This window comes from Homarus americanus, unplaced genomic scaffold, assembly GCF_018991925.1.
Source record: "Homarus americanus isolate GMGI-L3 unplaced genomic scaffold, GMGI_Hamer_2.0 scaffold20242, whole genome shotgun sequence".
Lineage (NCBI taxonomy): Eukaryota > Metazoa > Arthropoda > Malacostraca > Decapoda > Nephropidae > Homarus > Homarus americanus.
The window spans coordinates 67969-85557 of NW_024715626.1; the positions used below are offsets into that span (position 1 = coordinate 67969).

At 35.8% G+C, this 17589-nt stretch overlaps 1 protein-coding gene across 1 annotated transcript; it reads left to right on the forward strand.

The window, feature by feature from the left end:
- The first annotated feature begins 454 nt into the window (after positions 1-454).
- On the forward strand, positions 455-16728 carry LOC121857920 (gamma-tubulin complex component 3 homolog). The gene is given in 19 exon segments (XM_042354167.1): positions 455-668; positions 2031-2143; positions 2146-2208; positions 2415-2436; positions 2594-2709; positions 3203-3357; positions 3808-3835; positions 4253-4372; positions 4991-5212; positions 5346-5513; positions 6829-7022; positions 7444-7595; positions 8372-8564; positions 10359-10563; positions 10902-11037; positions 11439-11659; positions 11940-12065; positions 12955-13089; positions 14396-16728. Coding segments are annotated over 19 exon segments (2607 nt in total). The 5' UTR covers positions 455-604; the 3' UTR covers positions 14570-16728.
- Positions 16729-17589: the final 861 nt, after the last annotated feature.

The following is a 17589-nucleotide window of genomic DNA, read 5'->3' on the forward strand; positions in this document are numbered from 1 at the left end:
CTCCTGAAGATCGTCACGAGGGACGGACCGTCTAGATATCTGAACGACCTTCTTATAAGACCCAATAATTTATTTGCCTGATTTACCTTCTTCTCACAATGAGTGCTTAAACTTATGCCCCTCCTCATCAACAAAGGAATAAGGACAACTTAATAACAAATATAATGAAAGATACATGCAGCACACAGCAAATGGGTATTATTGTGATAACTGAGTAATGCTGGTTAATATTTCATTATGTTCTGGGTTTCAGCGAACCCGTAAATATCAGTACAGTTGATTATACCTTTTGAAAATATTTACAGAGATTTATTGATTTATTATGTTAAAATAGGTTGCTGAAAATATGAAAAATATCCGAGAATTAATCAACAATATGTCACCTGGTGTATAAACATCAGATGCTCTCTGACCAAAACAAGGTGACCAACAAGCTGGGCTGCCATTGGCTGCACGTACAGCAGCCAGCCAATGGCAGCCTCCCGCTCACATGAAAACAAAACGAAAATAAATGGCGCCATGAGAATCAAGGAGGTGGTCGATACACGCAGTTTGATGTCAGGATTTGTCGTTTATTTGGGTAATTTCTTCATCAACAGCAGGAATGATGGACGCATCAAACACGCTCCTCAAGAGGCTGTGTTCTCACGTCACAGGGATTAACGACGGTGAGCTGGACCACATTAAATTACCGTCTGGTCCTGCCAGTGGGGGATGAGGGCTAACAACAACAGGAGATAAAGGATTATTCCCCGTAACAGTTATACCCTTGTGGACGTCATTATCACAGACCTGGAGTGTAACAGAGGACTAAGATAAAGCAGAAAGTGATATAGGTGGCAGGGTGTGTGGGCGACGGTTGACCAACACCTGTGGGCAGATGGTTAAATATTCAGTACAAGTCATCATACAAATTCCCAGACAGTACAGATATACAAACACCAGTCAACAGTATATCAGTGTAATTAAGGGTAGCCCAAGAGAGCAATTGAAAGGTAATCTCCATTGTGGTCCAGTACAGTGGTAGGGTCCCATTGGTTCCTCATCATGGTTAAGTGGGTAGTGTGTCAGGCTCCTCCCTCCATCCAGGGCTTTAACCTCTATCAAGGACCCCAGGAGAATAATGCCAGATATTGTTGCATTATATAGTTTATTATTCTAGAAATGAACTGAACTGAGGTATTAATTTAGTTTTGGTCATCCTGGGAATCATAGGAATTTAGGTTAGGTTAGATATAGTTCCTGGGTTCTGTGGCTAGATTAGGTTAGGTAGTTTTGGATATCTAAATACAGGGATGGCCGAATCTGAAATCTTACGCTGAATTAACCTAACCTAACCAAATCAAATGTAATCTGAATTAGTACGGTTAATTTCTGTTAAGTCAGGGAAGATAAGATATATGTTGTGTTAGCCCGCTGTTTGTGGTGTCGGCAGATTATTTTGGTTGGATCACGGTTGACTGTACTAGCCGGTTTATACGTTCAATCTTCACCACTGCCGCCTGTTTACTGGTTGTTGCCGCTTCTAACTGGTACCTTCTAACTCTTGTAGTTTGTATTTGTTTAATAGTAGTTAATGTTCACACAAACACTATTTGGCTTTTCTATTTCTTCATCAAAATATAGCACGCTTTATGGTTGGCAATAATGAACTAACCGATAATAGCAACTGTCTATTTATGAGAGAATGTTAGAGGTGATTTACAGAGCTCCATTTTCACGTGTGTTGGGTGTGAGATACAGGGGTTAAGTTTACTGAGGGCTGGGTGATGACCTGTTAGTTACTGATATTAGTTCAGCCATTACTGATGTGACCTTATACAGTACAGTACTATAAGATGCTACACTGTTTTGAACTGTGTTACCTGTACCCTCTTAGTTACTTGTGATTAATACATAGGGTCCACTGTATCACATGTTTGCATAGGACAGAGTTGCGCATATCATAGTTGGGTAAATTTTTGATAATTTTTTTTTATGCATTATCACGTGTTCATAATTTACTTGGTTGCTGTATATCCATCTGACAGAGCGGTTGGTGACACATTTTCAACTGGCTGTGGGTCTGTTGAATGAGGGCCCCTCAGGTCTTCCAGTGAAAGACCATAATGTTGTAGCAGACAAGATAAAGCGACGACTGGGTAACGAGAGAAGCGATTAGAGGATGCCGCCCGCTTCTCTGGCTTGATGAACAAACTTCTAAAATCGGTGAGACGGAGTTCATATATATATATATATATATATATATATATATATATATATATATATATATATATATATATATATATATATATATATATATATATATATATATATATATATATATATATATATATATATATATATATATATATATATTTAGCTAAAGATATTTTAGAATATTGTTTTAATTTGAGGTATTTTCATCTTTTAAGCTGTCATTTACTTCAGATGATTGTTAGATTGTTTTATTGGTATTTATTACATACTGTACTTAGAATATAAATCCCTGATTGCACAAGGGAGAGATAGGACGACAGTGCAAGCAAGTATTAAGTCCTCTGTTTTAAATTTACTTTGACTTGTTCTAAATGTTTGTATCTGGTTTACACAGGCTGTGCTGAAGTGAACAAGACCAGTATTCTTTCTTTTTTCTTGGCATTGAGTCAAGATAATGCCTCACACAGCGGTATTCGCATTGGTACCCAGTCATCAACTATCCAAGCACCAGTAAGTACCTAAAAATAACATTGTATAGAAAAGGGACATAATATTTTCTCCCGTTAGGTGCAAGTATAGTTATGTGTGTGTATACTGTGTGTGAAACTGGGATGTATGAAACAGTAGGGGAAAGTTTAGGGTCTTGTTGTAGAAAGGGAACACATTACAAGAGCACATCTGTTATGTGGGTTAGAAATAATGGGGGACAAAATGAAGTATGAACCTGTGTTCTCAAAAAATGTGTACACACACATACAGTATGTGCAGTCACATACAGTACCGTGATGTGGTATTGCAATCAGTTAATTAGCTGATGATATAAAGTACAGAATAATTAATATTATTAAATAATGACATTACAGTTACTATACTATATAGATATATTTAAATTAAAAAGTGATTATTTCTCCTACAGCAGTGGTTTTGTGTGTGATTAAAGTTAATTAATCTGTTGTGTCCATAATGTCATAATAAGAAATAGATAATAACTTATTTTCAACAGCATGAGAATGGTCTTTGTAATGGGCATGGAGGTGAGGAGATGTTCCCCATGCCTAAACTACACCAAAACATCCCTTCAGAGAATGTTTGGCGGTGCTCCACCAAGTTGTATCGTCCCTGGATCAAGGGAGACTGTGTCACCCCACAGCTCCGGTAGTAATAGGGTGTCTCGTCTAGCTGAAATGTATAAAGGTACAAAGTAAATATGATGATTTGTTATTGATGTAAATCAAGCATAATTAGATTACAGTACAAATATACTTTGCCTCTGATATACTGGTATCTACAGGGTATATGCCAACATACAAGTGAGATTTATATAAAAGATTTAATATTTTGTGTTTATTCTATCCCACAAAAATTTATATTTCATTTGTAGATGGATAACTTTTGTTTAGATCACTGGAAACTTATTAAAACAAGAAAATCCATTAGTTGACCAAGATAGAAATGTGGAAGAATGAGAAGATATATAATAGCTGAAGTTCCTTAAATGTGCTTGTTGTTTGATCTCTTCCAGCGGCAGCGAATAAAAATCCAGATTCACCATTTGCAGAACTTCAGCATCATTTACCAACAGTTGAAAGGTTAAAACTTTCCCAAAACTTTCATAAAAATACTCCATCTAAAGAAGGTACGACAATCTTGACTCGCTTTACCCTGTATGTACGTTTAGTCACTCTCAGTACACCCTAACCTGCATTGCTGATGCAGGGTACAGGATTATTTTGTCAAGGCTTTACAGGCTGTGAAGTAATGGATGACCTGTAAGATGCTTCTTAACTCAATAAATAAACGTAACTTAAAGTAGTAAATTGTAGAACAGTGTGGTAAAGAAGTTTGGTTGGTTCGGTTATCATGATTTAGATGAAAAATAGATAATCCTCATTGATGTATGATGGGAAAGCCTTTGGATCTGACCAACTCTGTTCCAGTTGTGGGAAAGAGAGAGAGAGAGAGGTGTGTTGTTAATGATCTTGGTATTGTACGCATGGTTAAAGTTCTTGTTTGCTCTGGAATTGTATTGAGTGATGTGTTTCTTGATTTGCAGCACTTATTGGAAGTGACTGAAAAGGTGTTGATTAGAGAGGTGCTCTTCATCTTCCAAGGGATTGAAGGAAAAATTATCAGAGCGGATGCAAATAAAGATGGATACAGATTAGACCCAAAAGTTAGTATGAATTTTGTTTTCATCTTCCCTCAACTGAAAGAATTTACAGTGATGTACAGTGATGCCTCCATATTACTGGACTACTCTTGCCATATACTTAATCTGTTACCTGGGGGTTTCACATCTAAAGGATCCTCGATATAATAGACTTTCCTCTCCACGTAGTTCATTAAATAGAAGTTTAACTGTAATCTTGATGCTGTATGTTCATTTGAAGACAATTACTGGTAGTTATTGCAGGTGAAAGTTCTGTACAGCTAAAGTTCATACATTAATTGATGAACCCTAACCATACCTTATCAAGCCTTAGTCATTTTCTAGACAGTCAGCTAGTCCAATGATAGCTCAAGTATAATTTCAATTTGTTAAACAATCTCTGCTCTGTGAAATTTGCAGAGGAGTTACAAGAGTCTGTTTGTTCCTGTGTCTCTCCACCTATCCTAATTTTATTACTAAAGCACAAAATAAAAACCATTTCAGTTCTCTACTAAAAAACTTTGTATACAAGCTATTCTGTTCACAAAGAGGAATTATGGTATTGCTGTATAGTCTATTCCAATTTCAGTATTATTTTGATAGGAGGAAATGTAAATTACTATGCCTTCCTTTCTATTATAGGTTCGCTTATCACAGAGCCAGAAGGAAGTAATTCTCAAGCTATCGGATGTAGGTTGGTTATACAACAAAGTACAACATTTTTGTGAGTGGGGTGGAAGTATAGCGGGGAATGAGCGCAGTACTGACAGGACGGCAGCAGGACTTGTCAACCAGTCCCTGGTGTTGGCCTTGAGGGAGGAGCTCAGCGAGTACTGCAGACTAATAGCCTTATTGGAGGCTCAGGTGAGTATTTTTTCACTATATATGTGTACATGTATTTGTATAATACATTTTAAATATGACATACAGGTATATTTCATGGACCACATTCCTAAGGTTTCTTAACTACAGTATTGTGTCTTTCTTTAATTGACAGATTCAAGAAGGAGGAGACACACCAATGGGAGAACTTTCAGGGGGTCTTACTCTACGCCGCTTAGTGATGTGGACGTTGGAGCCCCGTGCACGATTGCGGGCTCTTGCCCTCTTGACACACGCTGCCCGGGAAGTGTACGGTGGGGCGTGTGTGTCTCAGATATATCAGGTCAGATTTTCCTAGATTCTTTGTAACTTTGTTACAACTATTAGCCAAATTAACCTGTGAGCAAAGAAACTGGTGCCTGTGTTTTATTTACATGAAGCTACTTAGTGATGTGAAAGGTTAAAGAAATAAAAAGAATACTCTTGAATTTCCTTGGTGAGTCTATCTCTCAAATCCAAAAGATAGAAGATGATACCATGGTAAGGAAGAAGGCATAGAGCACACTTTTATAGCCACACAACTAACTTTTAAAGGCATTAACATATGAATAAACTAAGATCTTTTCCCCAAGAATTTTTTCTTTAGCTGTTTTACAGATGATTCAGTTGCTTTGTGCTTGTACAATGAAAGACAAAAGCCGTGTTGTGAAATTTGGTGAAAACATATGCCGAAGGGCTAAACTTTTGGTGCACTCTACCTTGTGGTAGGGGGCTCATAATGCTTCACGAGTTATATTTAATCTTCAGACAAAACCGCGACATGACTTTTGTCTTTGATTGTACATTGTTAAAGAAAGGATATGCAAATAGATGATAACATTTTAAAGAATCTACTCCTACTCTTTTGTAGTATTCCAATTATGTGCAAATAGTAGAATTGCAATCTTAAGATTATTATTTTATCTTATTTTGGTTCCTCTCCCACTTTTGTGTCGAGTAAATCAGAGGGTTGAGAAACCTCAAAGATTTGGGAAAAATTCCAGAAGACAGTAGTGCAAAAAAACATAAGAAATGACTAGGATTAAAACAACAAATGCAAATAATTGGCCATTTTTCATAATTTCTGCCTGGCTACCTCGTTAAATAATCCTGCATTCTATCAAAAGTTAACATCCCTTATGCTGTTTCTCAAAGTTGTTGGATGGCAATCCCAAGGTGAGAAGAGTTAGTTAAACCCTGAGTCTTTATATGGTGAGTAGCAGCTCAGCCCACACACACACACACACACACACCACAACAAATAATGCTACTAACCCTACATGGCCACAGGATTGAACCAGTGTTTCTTAAGTAAGTACTGTAGTTCAGTGTACCACCAGCTGAGTTATGTGTGAGAACTTCTGAATAACTGTATGATAAATTTATTATGCAATTTCTTGATGAGAAAGATTACATAAGGAAATATATAAATGACCTGCCCTGGTTCATGGTTATTGAGAAAGCTATGAGTGAAATTACCCTGTATGTCCTGAAAAAAAGGGGGGGAGGGTAGTGCTGCTTCTTACAGCTTTAGTATAAAACTTTGCCAGAAGTCTTGATTGAATATTTTATTGTTTTGATCTAACACAGCTGATAAATATTTCTTTGACCACCAACAGCACATGCACCATGGTAACCCAGGTCATAAGGCCGTTGTCCATCACGTTCTCACCCTGGCCTGCACACCTATTTATGTTATGCTCACTCAGTGGCTCCTAGATGGTACACTGGAGGACCCTCATCATGAATTCTTTATTGCATCAGACCCCACTGTGCCAGATGATAAACTGTGGCAGGACAAGTACTCTATAAGGTATGGCTTACTCTACCATACTGTGTGCCTTTCTTATCAGTCTGTCTGGAAATTCTCATCCTAATGTGAATTACTTTGAAACTCTTCACCGATAAAATTTTTTTTTATTTTGAAAACACTTAACGTTGTTTGAAATATTTCAGTTTTTATTTTTTTCTCAAGATTATGATTATGAATTGTACTTATAAAATAAAAGGAGGAAGAAATTTATTTTTTGGTAGAGATTTTTCTGACTGTTTATAACTTTCATCTTCCCCAGCTGTACAGGAGATGGCTTGTATAGATTTGATCTTGGGGTCAAGTTAGGCTAGTTCCAGTGTTGATGTGTTGTATCCTTCACAGAGATATTCACTCCTACCATATTAGGACCTTATAGCTGATAACTACATTGTAGTCACTGTTTATTTGCTATTTTTCTCAGATGGTGCATGCTACCAACATTCATAAACAAATCTCAGGCGAAAAAAGTGTTAGCATCTGGCAAATCCCTCAATTTCCTTCGCAATGTGTGTCACTTTCGGGCAGCAATAGCGGGCCGGGATGCTATAAAGACTTCACTACAACAGACCACAGGTCAGTAAGTTTAGGGGTAGGGATAGGAATGGCTGATACTGGTGTGAATGAAGTGTGGAAGTCTTGTGGCTTTGCTGAAGAAGGGAACACCATAGTAGAACACATATGTTACAACTAGTAGACAGTGAGACACATAGCTGGGAAGGGCTTTCAAAAGTGAGATCAATGTGTGTGTGTGTGTGTGTGTTGAAAATTTTTGTGTATTTTTGGAATGGTAGAGTATCTAAAAATAAAAAACTAATTTCAGTAAGAAGAGAGATACTATATAGTGGTATGGACTAATTTGTTAAGAGTTTTTACTGCTGAAGTGAGTGATATCTATACACTATTCTTAAATTTTGATGTACACTTGTTTCAAAAAGCTTCTTTACAGAGGAGTCCAGTAAATTTCAGAGTGACCTCCGGTAGGGTTGTCAAAATCCTTTGTCCGTTGTGACATATTCTCTCACACAAACTTGTAAAGATACTTTTCGGAGCGAGTGAATATTAATATTTTGTATTCATAGAGATATTTATTTAAAGTACAGTACAGAGCATGTCTAATACTAAAAGCAATTACTGTACTGTATAACTTGATCATTGACAAAATAATAAAAGGTTACCAATTATGTATGACAACTATATTTTATGCAGGCAGGCTAAAACATAAAGGTGAAAGAATGATCATAGCTGCAGTTTGCATGAAGAAGATGGAACAAGATGGTTTATGGTAGATAAAATCCCAGATGTAGGGAATAGATGTTAATTATGTAGAGATGATCTTTTTTCCTTGGCAGTGGAGTCACTGTTCACACAAGATGAGAACAGTCAGCTGGACCAGCTCGTAGGGTTAACATTTAGAGAAACGTCTCGTCATGTACTGGAGGAGATTCTCACCAGACACAAGTTACTGGATCACCTTAGAGCTCTGCGACGTTACCTGCTGCTTGGCCAGGGTGACTTCATTCACTACCTCATGGAAATACTCAAGTATGCTCACCACTCTCATTGATGGCTGCTAATACTGTATAATAATGTAATTGAAATTTATGAAAGATTGTTTATAATGACTGGATATTAAACTGTTATTATTATTAGTCTGCTAAAGCTTAATGATAACAGAATCAAGTACAGGTTTTACCTCTCTAGTCCGGCATTCTGTGGTCCGGAAACTCCCGTGGTCCGGAACGATTTTAGTTTGTCCAATAGGTAGATAGGCAGCTTTTTTTTTTTTCTTTTTTTTTACTTATCTGAATTATTATTATTATTACAGGAGTATTAAATTTTTGCCCCTCAGGCCCCAATGTGGGTCAGTGACCTATGCCCGGGTGGGCTAATCCCCTTAATAAAAATAAAAAGCGCAGGGAAATTAAGGTTTGTTTACATCCGGCAGTTCGGCTGCTCTCTCTCTCTCTCTCTCTCTGCTTGTCTATACAGAGTACAACATTTAACCCTTCAATATATATGAGCAGTAAATAAGTGTTGCTTTCATATTCTTATGTAGAGTAATGACGATATGTTTTCACATGTGCGCACTTACATACGCGCAGTCTCACTTTTTTTTTTACCATTAATGGTTAGCTACTTATATTGTTCCATTTATTAACATTAAATAACATTACAGGTACTTCAAACAACCATATTAATTTTTTTACATTAATTTTACTGCAGCTAAAATCAGGGTCTTATTTTCTTCAGTTTTATATGTAGAACCAATCAGTCACTGGTTTTGTAAGCTTTAACATAAACAATGCCGGCAGCCGTCTCGTCTCCTCTAATATTCCACGTATTATTAATAAATTGTATTGTTAATTTTGCACACACAAACATTAATTCAATAAAAAGAAATTCAGAAACATAAATTAAAATATATATGAACAGTAAATAAGTGTTGCTTTCATATTCTTATGTAAAGTAATGACGATATGTTTTCACGTGTTCGCATGCCCACTTACATACGCGATCTCTTTTTTCTTTACCATTATCGTTAGCTACTTCTATTGTTCCATTTATTTCCATTTATTAACATTAAATAACATTACTTAAAACAACCATATTAATTTTACTACAGCTACAGCCAAGGTCTTATTTTCTTCAGTTTTATATGTAGAACCAGTCAGTCACTGGTTTTGTAATCAACGAAAACAATGCTGTGTCATTTCCTCGTGTGTTTTAATATTCTACGTATTATTAATGAATTGTATTGCTCATTTTGCACACATAAACATTAATTCAATAAAAAAGACATTCAGTAATAAACAATAATGAATCTTTTGTACATAAGAGAAATGACGCTGTTTACACGATTATGCCCGTCGTCTGCACGTTGGCGGGCCGTTCAAACCCGTCAAAATTCATTTTTATTTATTTATTTTTTTGTGCGTTCCAATAAAATACGTTAAGAATTAAAAACTCGCGAAATTTGAGAAGCTACTATACGACATTTAACCCTTCAATATGTCTTCATAGAGACCATGATGCAGAGAAAGTGGTGCTAGTGCTTCCAAGCATAAGCACAAGTCACTATCTATCCAGGAAAAGGGTGAATTTCCATGGTCCGGCAATTTCCATGGTCCGGCACCGGTCAGGTCCCGAGGTTGCCGGACTAGAGAGGTACAACCTGTACATTATACTTCACGTACCCCAGTTGAAGTATGGCCAAAAGGTGGAAGGATTATTTTAAAGACATTGAAAATTATTACATTATTTCTTGTCATAGAGACATTAATCCAAGTTATTTTCTGACAAAACTAGATGAGAACACAAATTTGTATTTTCTTTCAGTCCAGAGCTTGGTAAGCCAGCCACTAATTTGTACCCACACAACCTGTCATCCCTCTTGGAGACTGCAGTAGCTGCCAGCAACGCACAGTATGAAGAACCTGATATTCTTAAGCGTCTTGATGTGAGACTTTTGGAAATCTCACCCGGTGACCTTGGATGGGATGTTTTTAGCCTTGACTATCATGTTGATGGACCCATAGGAACAGTAAGTGCATAGAACCAAGTACTGTATTATACTGTGCACCTGTATATAGAGTCATTGCTTACTCAAGACCCTGGAGCCTCTTGTGAGATGTAGTCATGATACTATCCATGTGCCCATGTGCAGGGTTGTGCACACCTGTCAAGTAATTGAAATCAGTTATCAGACATTCTGGCCTGGAAATGCAGGGAGTCCTATTAACTGCATTTAATGCTACCGGGGGGGGGGGGTTAGGTTGCATTAGGGTGACCAATATTAAGGTGAAATAAGCTTGGGGTAATCTTCAGGTGATATGAAGACATAGAATGTATGGCATATCTTGAGGAGTAGCCTGTTTACAGGTGTTCACAGCTGATTGCATGCGGCAGTATCTGATGTTGTTCAATGCACTGTGGAAGGACAAGAGAATGGAGATGATACTCTCAGACATCTGGAAGGAACAGGCTGCCACATCTAAACTCTGTCGGGATTTGCCTGGTAAGTAACTTCCATAACTCAGGTGAATTTACTCTTCTTATCGTACTGTATATCTATTTTTGTGTCTCCCATTATATACATATGTGATTGTGTGTATGTTAATATTTCTTCAGTCCTATGGACAAAGGGTAGATCAGATTTCTCTGTCTAATATGATCAGTTGTTATGTGTTATGTAAGGTATTAACAATAAAATATAAACTGAATGGTACAGAAAGCTCTTAGTTATTGTGCCTCAACATGTAAGTATTTTCTGGTCCAAAGTACCTCTTTTGTGCAGATCTAAGGCTTACCTCACATGGCACTAACACTGAAGGTCTGAGGTTATTGTGTCATTATGTATAAACAAGATTCTGTCCAGATTACCCTTTTTTATCTGTTTATTTATTTATATTTTTACAGAACTGGGTGTTGTTCTCCATGGTGTTCAGTTACTGACAACTGAGATGGTTCACCTGGTCCACCAGATGGAATATTACATGACGTTTGAGGTGCTAGAGTGCTCATGGCATGGCCTTATGACCAAGCTCAAAACGGCACAGAGCCTGGATGATGTCATAATTGCACACAATCATTTCTTAAACAGAATTGTTGCTGGGGCTCTCCTTGATGCTGATTCTAAGGTACAAGTATTTTGCATTACTGAAATATCGTATCAATGATGAAAATTAAATAGATTAAAAGGGTTTTCTTTGTACCAAGCTACAGTGTATGATAGGTAGAGTAATTTAATTTTACAGTTTTATTTTATTTTTATTTTTTTTTAGTGACTAATGCTGTACAGTATATTTTGTTCTAAACCATCTTCTGCTTAAAGTAATGTATTCCAAATATATGTTGACATCATGTAGTCATGTAATTTTTAGAGTACTTTAAATATTAATATTTTTATGACATCCACAGCAAGTTAGAACTCATCTAAGAACATTCTACAACTTGATCCAGAATCTCAGAGGTCTGCAGGAGAGATTGTCATCTGCTGTATCAACAGAAGTTAATGCACGACGAGATGCTATCGCTGTAATTAAGGTGAGTGTAAGGTGGAGGTGCATGTTGGGTCTGGTAAGGGAGCATTGGTAAGTTAATTATTTATAAGCTCTTTAATTTTTGTTTGTGTTTCAGTTATTTTTTGAGTTATTCATTACACTATTTACTACATACTGGGTGTTGAGGCAACACACTAAAACACTTTTAGCATCACTAAAGGAAAGGTCAACTGTTGAGGTTATGTGTGAGGCATACTGGTAGCTGCCCACACCACCTGACAACTATGACTAATAAACATAATGTATAAAATTGTAGACTACATAATTCTTGTGGTTGATATTACCAGGTAATTCCCCCGTAGTATTGAAAATGTTTTGATCTGTACTTAAGAACAGACCTTTTATAATTGACACTTAACAAGAGATCTTACTGTAAAAAGATTTAGTTTTTTATAATAGGAGTGAAGAGCTGTATTTTAAAAACTACTCAATTACCATAAATTTTCTGATATCTTTTGGTCTTTGTTACTTGGAGTACTGTATGCAGGTGATGAACTTCAATGTTATTTTTCTTTCATTAAACTGTTAAAGGATACAAAAATGAATAAAACACTGTATATGATATGCTCACAATTGATCATAATGAACTACAGAGCCACAGTCAAAATAAACCTTGAATTTGCTGTATGAACTTATCTGATTTTTCTCTTCAAACTTATGATACGATAAACTCAACAACCAGAAGATACTTGCCTTGACTCATGGATACATTGGACCTCAACTGTTGTTCCATGTACTGTATTTACATGATCTATTCATAGGGGGAAGTGTAGAGATAAGACTTTTATTTCACAGTACAGTATAGATGAGAACAGTGACCAAACTGTAATATGATATAAAAAGCTGAAGATACTTACTGGATATATTTTCAGGCAAGAACAGAGGCTGGTGACTTTGGGACCTCAGCAGAACAACAAGAAACTGAAAAGAAGAGAAGAAAAGACTTTATATCTAAGGTTGTTCCAAAATTAAAATCTGATCTAAGAATCAACACCCAAACATATCAGGTACGTCATCCTTGTATAGTAATTCTTTTTTTAATAACCCCAGAAAATTAAAAGAATTGACATGATTGTATTACAGGTTATAAAAGATAACTGTGTTTTTGGCCTTCTAAGGTTCACTAGTTAAAAAATGTCTACACAACTCGCCCTGCGTCTTACATGCCGAAGGTTAACCCGAGGGAGATGAGGACGCCAATATTGGACTAAAATCAAGATTGTAATATTTAAGGACAGTAACCAGGCACCTAACAAGAAATATATATAGAACAGGTATTTTTTACCTCAAGAATAAAACAGATTGGATAGAGGAATAGTACTTTTCCTATTTATTTATTTTTTTAGATGAATTAAAGAAATAATAGTGGCTGCATAATACATTAATAATAACACTGTTCAATTTCAAACTCTAATAAAAAACAACAGCAGCAGCGACTTTACACATTTTTTATACAATAGACAATGATAAATTATTCTTTCATATGTTAAGAATAATAATGGTAATATCCCCAAAAAGATTACACTTATTTTTTTATAATACTTTACTAAAAATACTAATACATGTAATAAAATTTATTCTGTGAAATTGACATACAAGTTTATATCTGGCTATGTGCTGTTGATAAACATAACAAAACTTACATCTGTTCTCTGTATTTTTACAACTTCATGAAACCTCGTCCAAATTGTATAAAAACTTCCAATTCAATGATAATTGTTTTTGGAAAAATCTATTGGGGGAATCTAAGGTAATTTAAGATGGAAGGTTAGGCTAAGCTATTGTAGTACTGACATTGAAGATGCTGTCTGCTTGAGAAAAAAATTATTATTTTTTCTTAGATATTCCCTGCTAAGATAGGGGTGCATCTATAAAGGCAATGCATGCGCCTTATTGGGTGGGAAATATGGTAATAATTTATCATTTGTTTTCACCATCTTGTTTTTAAACTTCATATTGAAATTTTGAATATAACCACACAAGACAAATATCTACCAAGGCAAGGGTTAACCCTTAGCTGTTAAATACTAAGAATTGAGATCAGCAGTTGTCCAGCCATCTTATATTCAAGCTGATAGAGACGAGAAGATTGAAGAACAAAGGAAAGTGATTGAACTCCCCATCAAGAGCTTCACCCACTTCCTATTGTAATATTTAATGTATTACTTTCACAAACTTATTTAGAATTTATAAAATAGTATAGAAGTATAAAGGACTATTGGTAGCAGGAAGTGGATCTAATATTCATGTTTTCACCAGGAAAAAGGAGTAGCAAGCCCACTGAATGTTATTGTTATTTTCTCTCACCTACAGGACATGGTTCAATCTTTCCTACTAATGTTAACGCAGCATGATGATCAGAATCTACACTTACTGAGTACACGACTTGACTTCAACGAATACTACCACCGTCGTGACCACCGACTCAACCAGCGCTTAACGTACCACCACAAGCGGAAGAGTATGGGAACATCCTTCTGTCAGTAATCTCACTTCATTGTGATTGTTGTTCATCTTGCATCTTGTACATCTGGATCCCACCACCACACGAGTCACCACAGAGGGAAGGATGTGGTCACATCCTTCCGTTGATAATTTCACTGCTGTGATTGCTTTTTTGGATGCATCATTTGGATGAATATTTTTTCTCAGTGAAATTTGCTGCACTCATCAGTGGTTACAGAGTGTCTCCCATAGTGTGTGTGGTGGCTCAACCAGGAGGGACCCACAGCTAAAGATAAGCCTTTATAGGGAGGTAGGTGAGGGAGGTTATTAGAAAAAAGTTTTGTTATGAAATCCAGTTTTTTAATTATGAATGAAGAAATATGGAGTGCTGAGTACAAACATGGTTTCATACCTAAAATCCTGTCATATAAAGCTAGTTCCATTTTTTTTTCATTTTTAATTGATTCTCAGCATAAGTACAGTATATTATGTTTCAAATATTCTTTGGCTGCTTCCTGGACAACAGCACAACAATTTATTTTAGCATGCTAGTTAACACGCACAAAAAAAAATTATATTAGAATTTTATACATTGCTTAACTGAAACTTGTGCTGCAAAAATTTAAGGATTATTTTTGTGTGTGTTTTTTATATCCACAAACACAAAGTTTAAATGAGCTGATTGCACACACATAAACATATGTAAATATGCACCACCATAAATGTACTTTTGCTAGTTTGTTTGGATCTGCATATTCCTGGTAACAAACCGTTTACAAGGTCAAACTTTGAACATTTTGCTGTTTTTTGTCACTACATTAATCTAGATATGCCGACAAGATGAAATGGCAATGCAGTTTACTTGGATTACCACAAATTACAATTTATACTCTATGCTTATTTCAACAACTCCTTTGCTAAAAACCAAAACTATGGTCCAATACCTTCATGTATACCACCTCAACAGTGTGTTGATTCCAAAAGTTTGGTTTGTGGTAAAGAACGGCTCAATATTTACATTGTTTACAGCACAAATAAACAAGCTTTCATCGTAAGTTTAGTTTGCGAACAGGATAACTTTCATTCCAAGTGTGAGGATTGGGAATGAGGTGACGCAGCGTGTGCCATAACTCATGATATTCTCTTGCTACAACGTATTTTAATTTAAGACTGAGGTGAATGATAGGGTAAACAAAAGGTGTCTTGATATTTATGATACTTCAATTATTTTAGGGAGATGCATTAATATACTACACTGGGGATTTTACTGATGAAGGATTGGGAATAGAAGCCGTGCTACGTGAAAGCATTTGTCCAGCAAACAAATATGACCTGTGGCATCTTTACTGAAAGAGTGGTTGTGAGGTTTGATAATAATTAATGAATTTAAAACTATTAGTATGCATTGTTAATATCAATTACCCTTGATTCCTGCCAAATTATGTGGTTTGTTCCTTGGTGGCAAGTTTTGTTAACTTGGTTTGCAGTTTTAGGGGAAGAGCACAGTCAGCTGTGGACAAACAGTAGCAAGCCACTGGCATATCTGTTGTTAGACTTTGTGTACAATAGGTTCTACAATTTCCCTGTTTTTTATTACTGGCAAAGTGGCTTATCTGTTTTTTGATGTCATAAATTTATTGAAATGTGTTTTGAAGGTTATGCATAAATGTACACATTTAATGACTATTTGTTTGTAACTTTAAAATAATAACACTGTTAGGTATTATTGCACCTGTCTTTCAGACCATAATGATTATCATGGGCATTGTGTGACTGATATATCATTCAGTAAAGGCCTTAAGTTTTATACATTCCTGTTGTAGTTGCTAGTGAAGGATCAAATATCAACATATTGTATTGCTTTTGTTTTACATGTGTGCAAGTTGTGGAGGCCTGTAAATAAATTCTATAAATATGCACAAGAACTATAATCATCGTAATGTTTATGGAGTGAATTTTTTTCTTCAAAAACTTATATTTTTGTCATGTATGTATCATACTTAATTGCTTTGCTGTTTTGAAATTGTCTTTGCTTTATATTTTGATGTTCTTATTAACAATACAGTATTCTATAAATAAAGTTGTTTTAACCAAGCACAATGGATGTACTTCATTATTATCTCAATGAAAATGTTAAGGCCAACCCCCAGAAAAAGATAGCAAGAAGCAACACTGCCTGTTATTAAAATATTATATCTATAGTACTTTGTATAAATTAATTCCTTATCTCTTGACCATAAAACCTTCACAGATGTTTACCATGAAACCACTAATTATAAGACTTGGTCAGCTGAATTATCACTGTACTAGGTGATACAACCAGTACTATCATGAGCTGTTTAGCTGGTATTAAACTTGTTGTTTCATTATCACTGCCAGTCCTACCAATGTATGGCATGATGCAGTAGTTCCTGAACATCATTAGACAAAAACCTATCTAATTATGACTCGTGATATTTTCAGAGGAGCATTGGATCAATCAGACCGCTCTAAGCCAGTGGTTCTCAACCTTGTTTCACCCATGCACTTTTCACCATACCGGTTATGTCAGAACGTCATTCCCCTTCCAAGATTGTCTGCCTCAAAAGGCATTCCAAATAGTGTATGCATATAAATACCGAAAATCCTTTTTATTTTTTTTCCATATTAGCATCAGTTTTCCCCACCCTTGAAAACCTGAGGGGGAAATTCCCCGGTTGAGAACCCTGGCCTAAGCAGAAGGCCAAGAACTCTCCCTCTCCGTGAATGTGATCTAGCTTCCTTCTTTCATTATTAAATTAATTTTGCTTTATTCTTAATGTTTCTTTTGCCTCTGACTTGTGTGGTAATTTAAATAAATTTTGGTGTTTTTAAAATAAATTATATGTAACAGTAATTAACTTAAACAGTACTGTACATTTATTACACAATAAGAGTGGGAAAGGAATATATAATAGGGAAGCCCAACCGACACATCAACCTTAAAAAACGAGTCCAAGAACAATAATAGAAAACGGATATTGTTTTATGGGTCACTATATTTATTATAGCTAGAGCCACTAAACTTCCTATTTGCAGTAGGA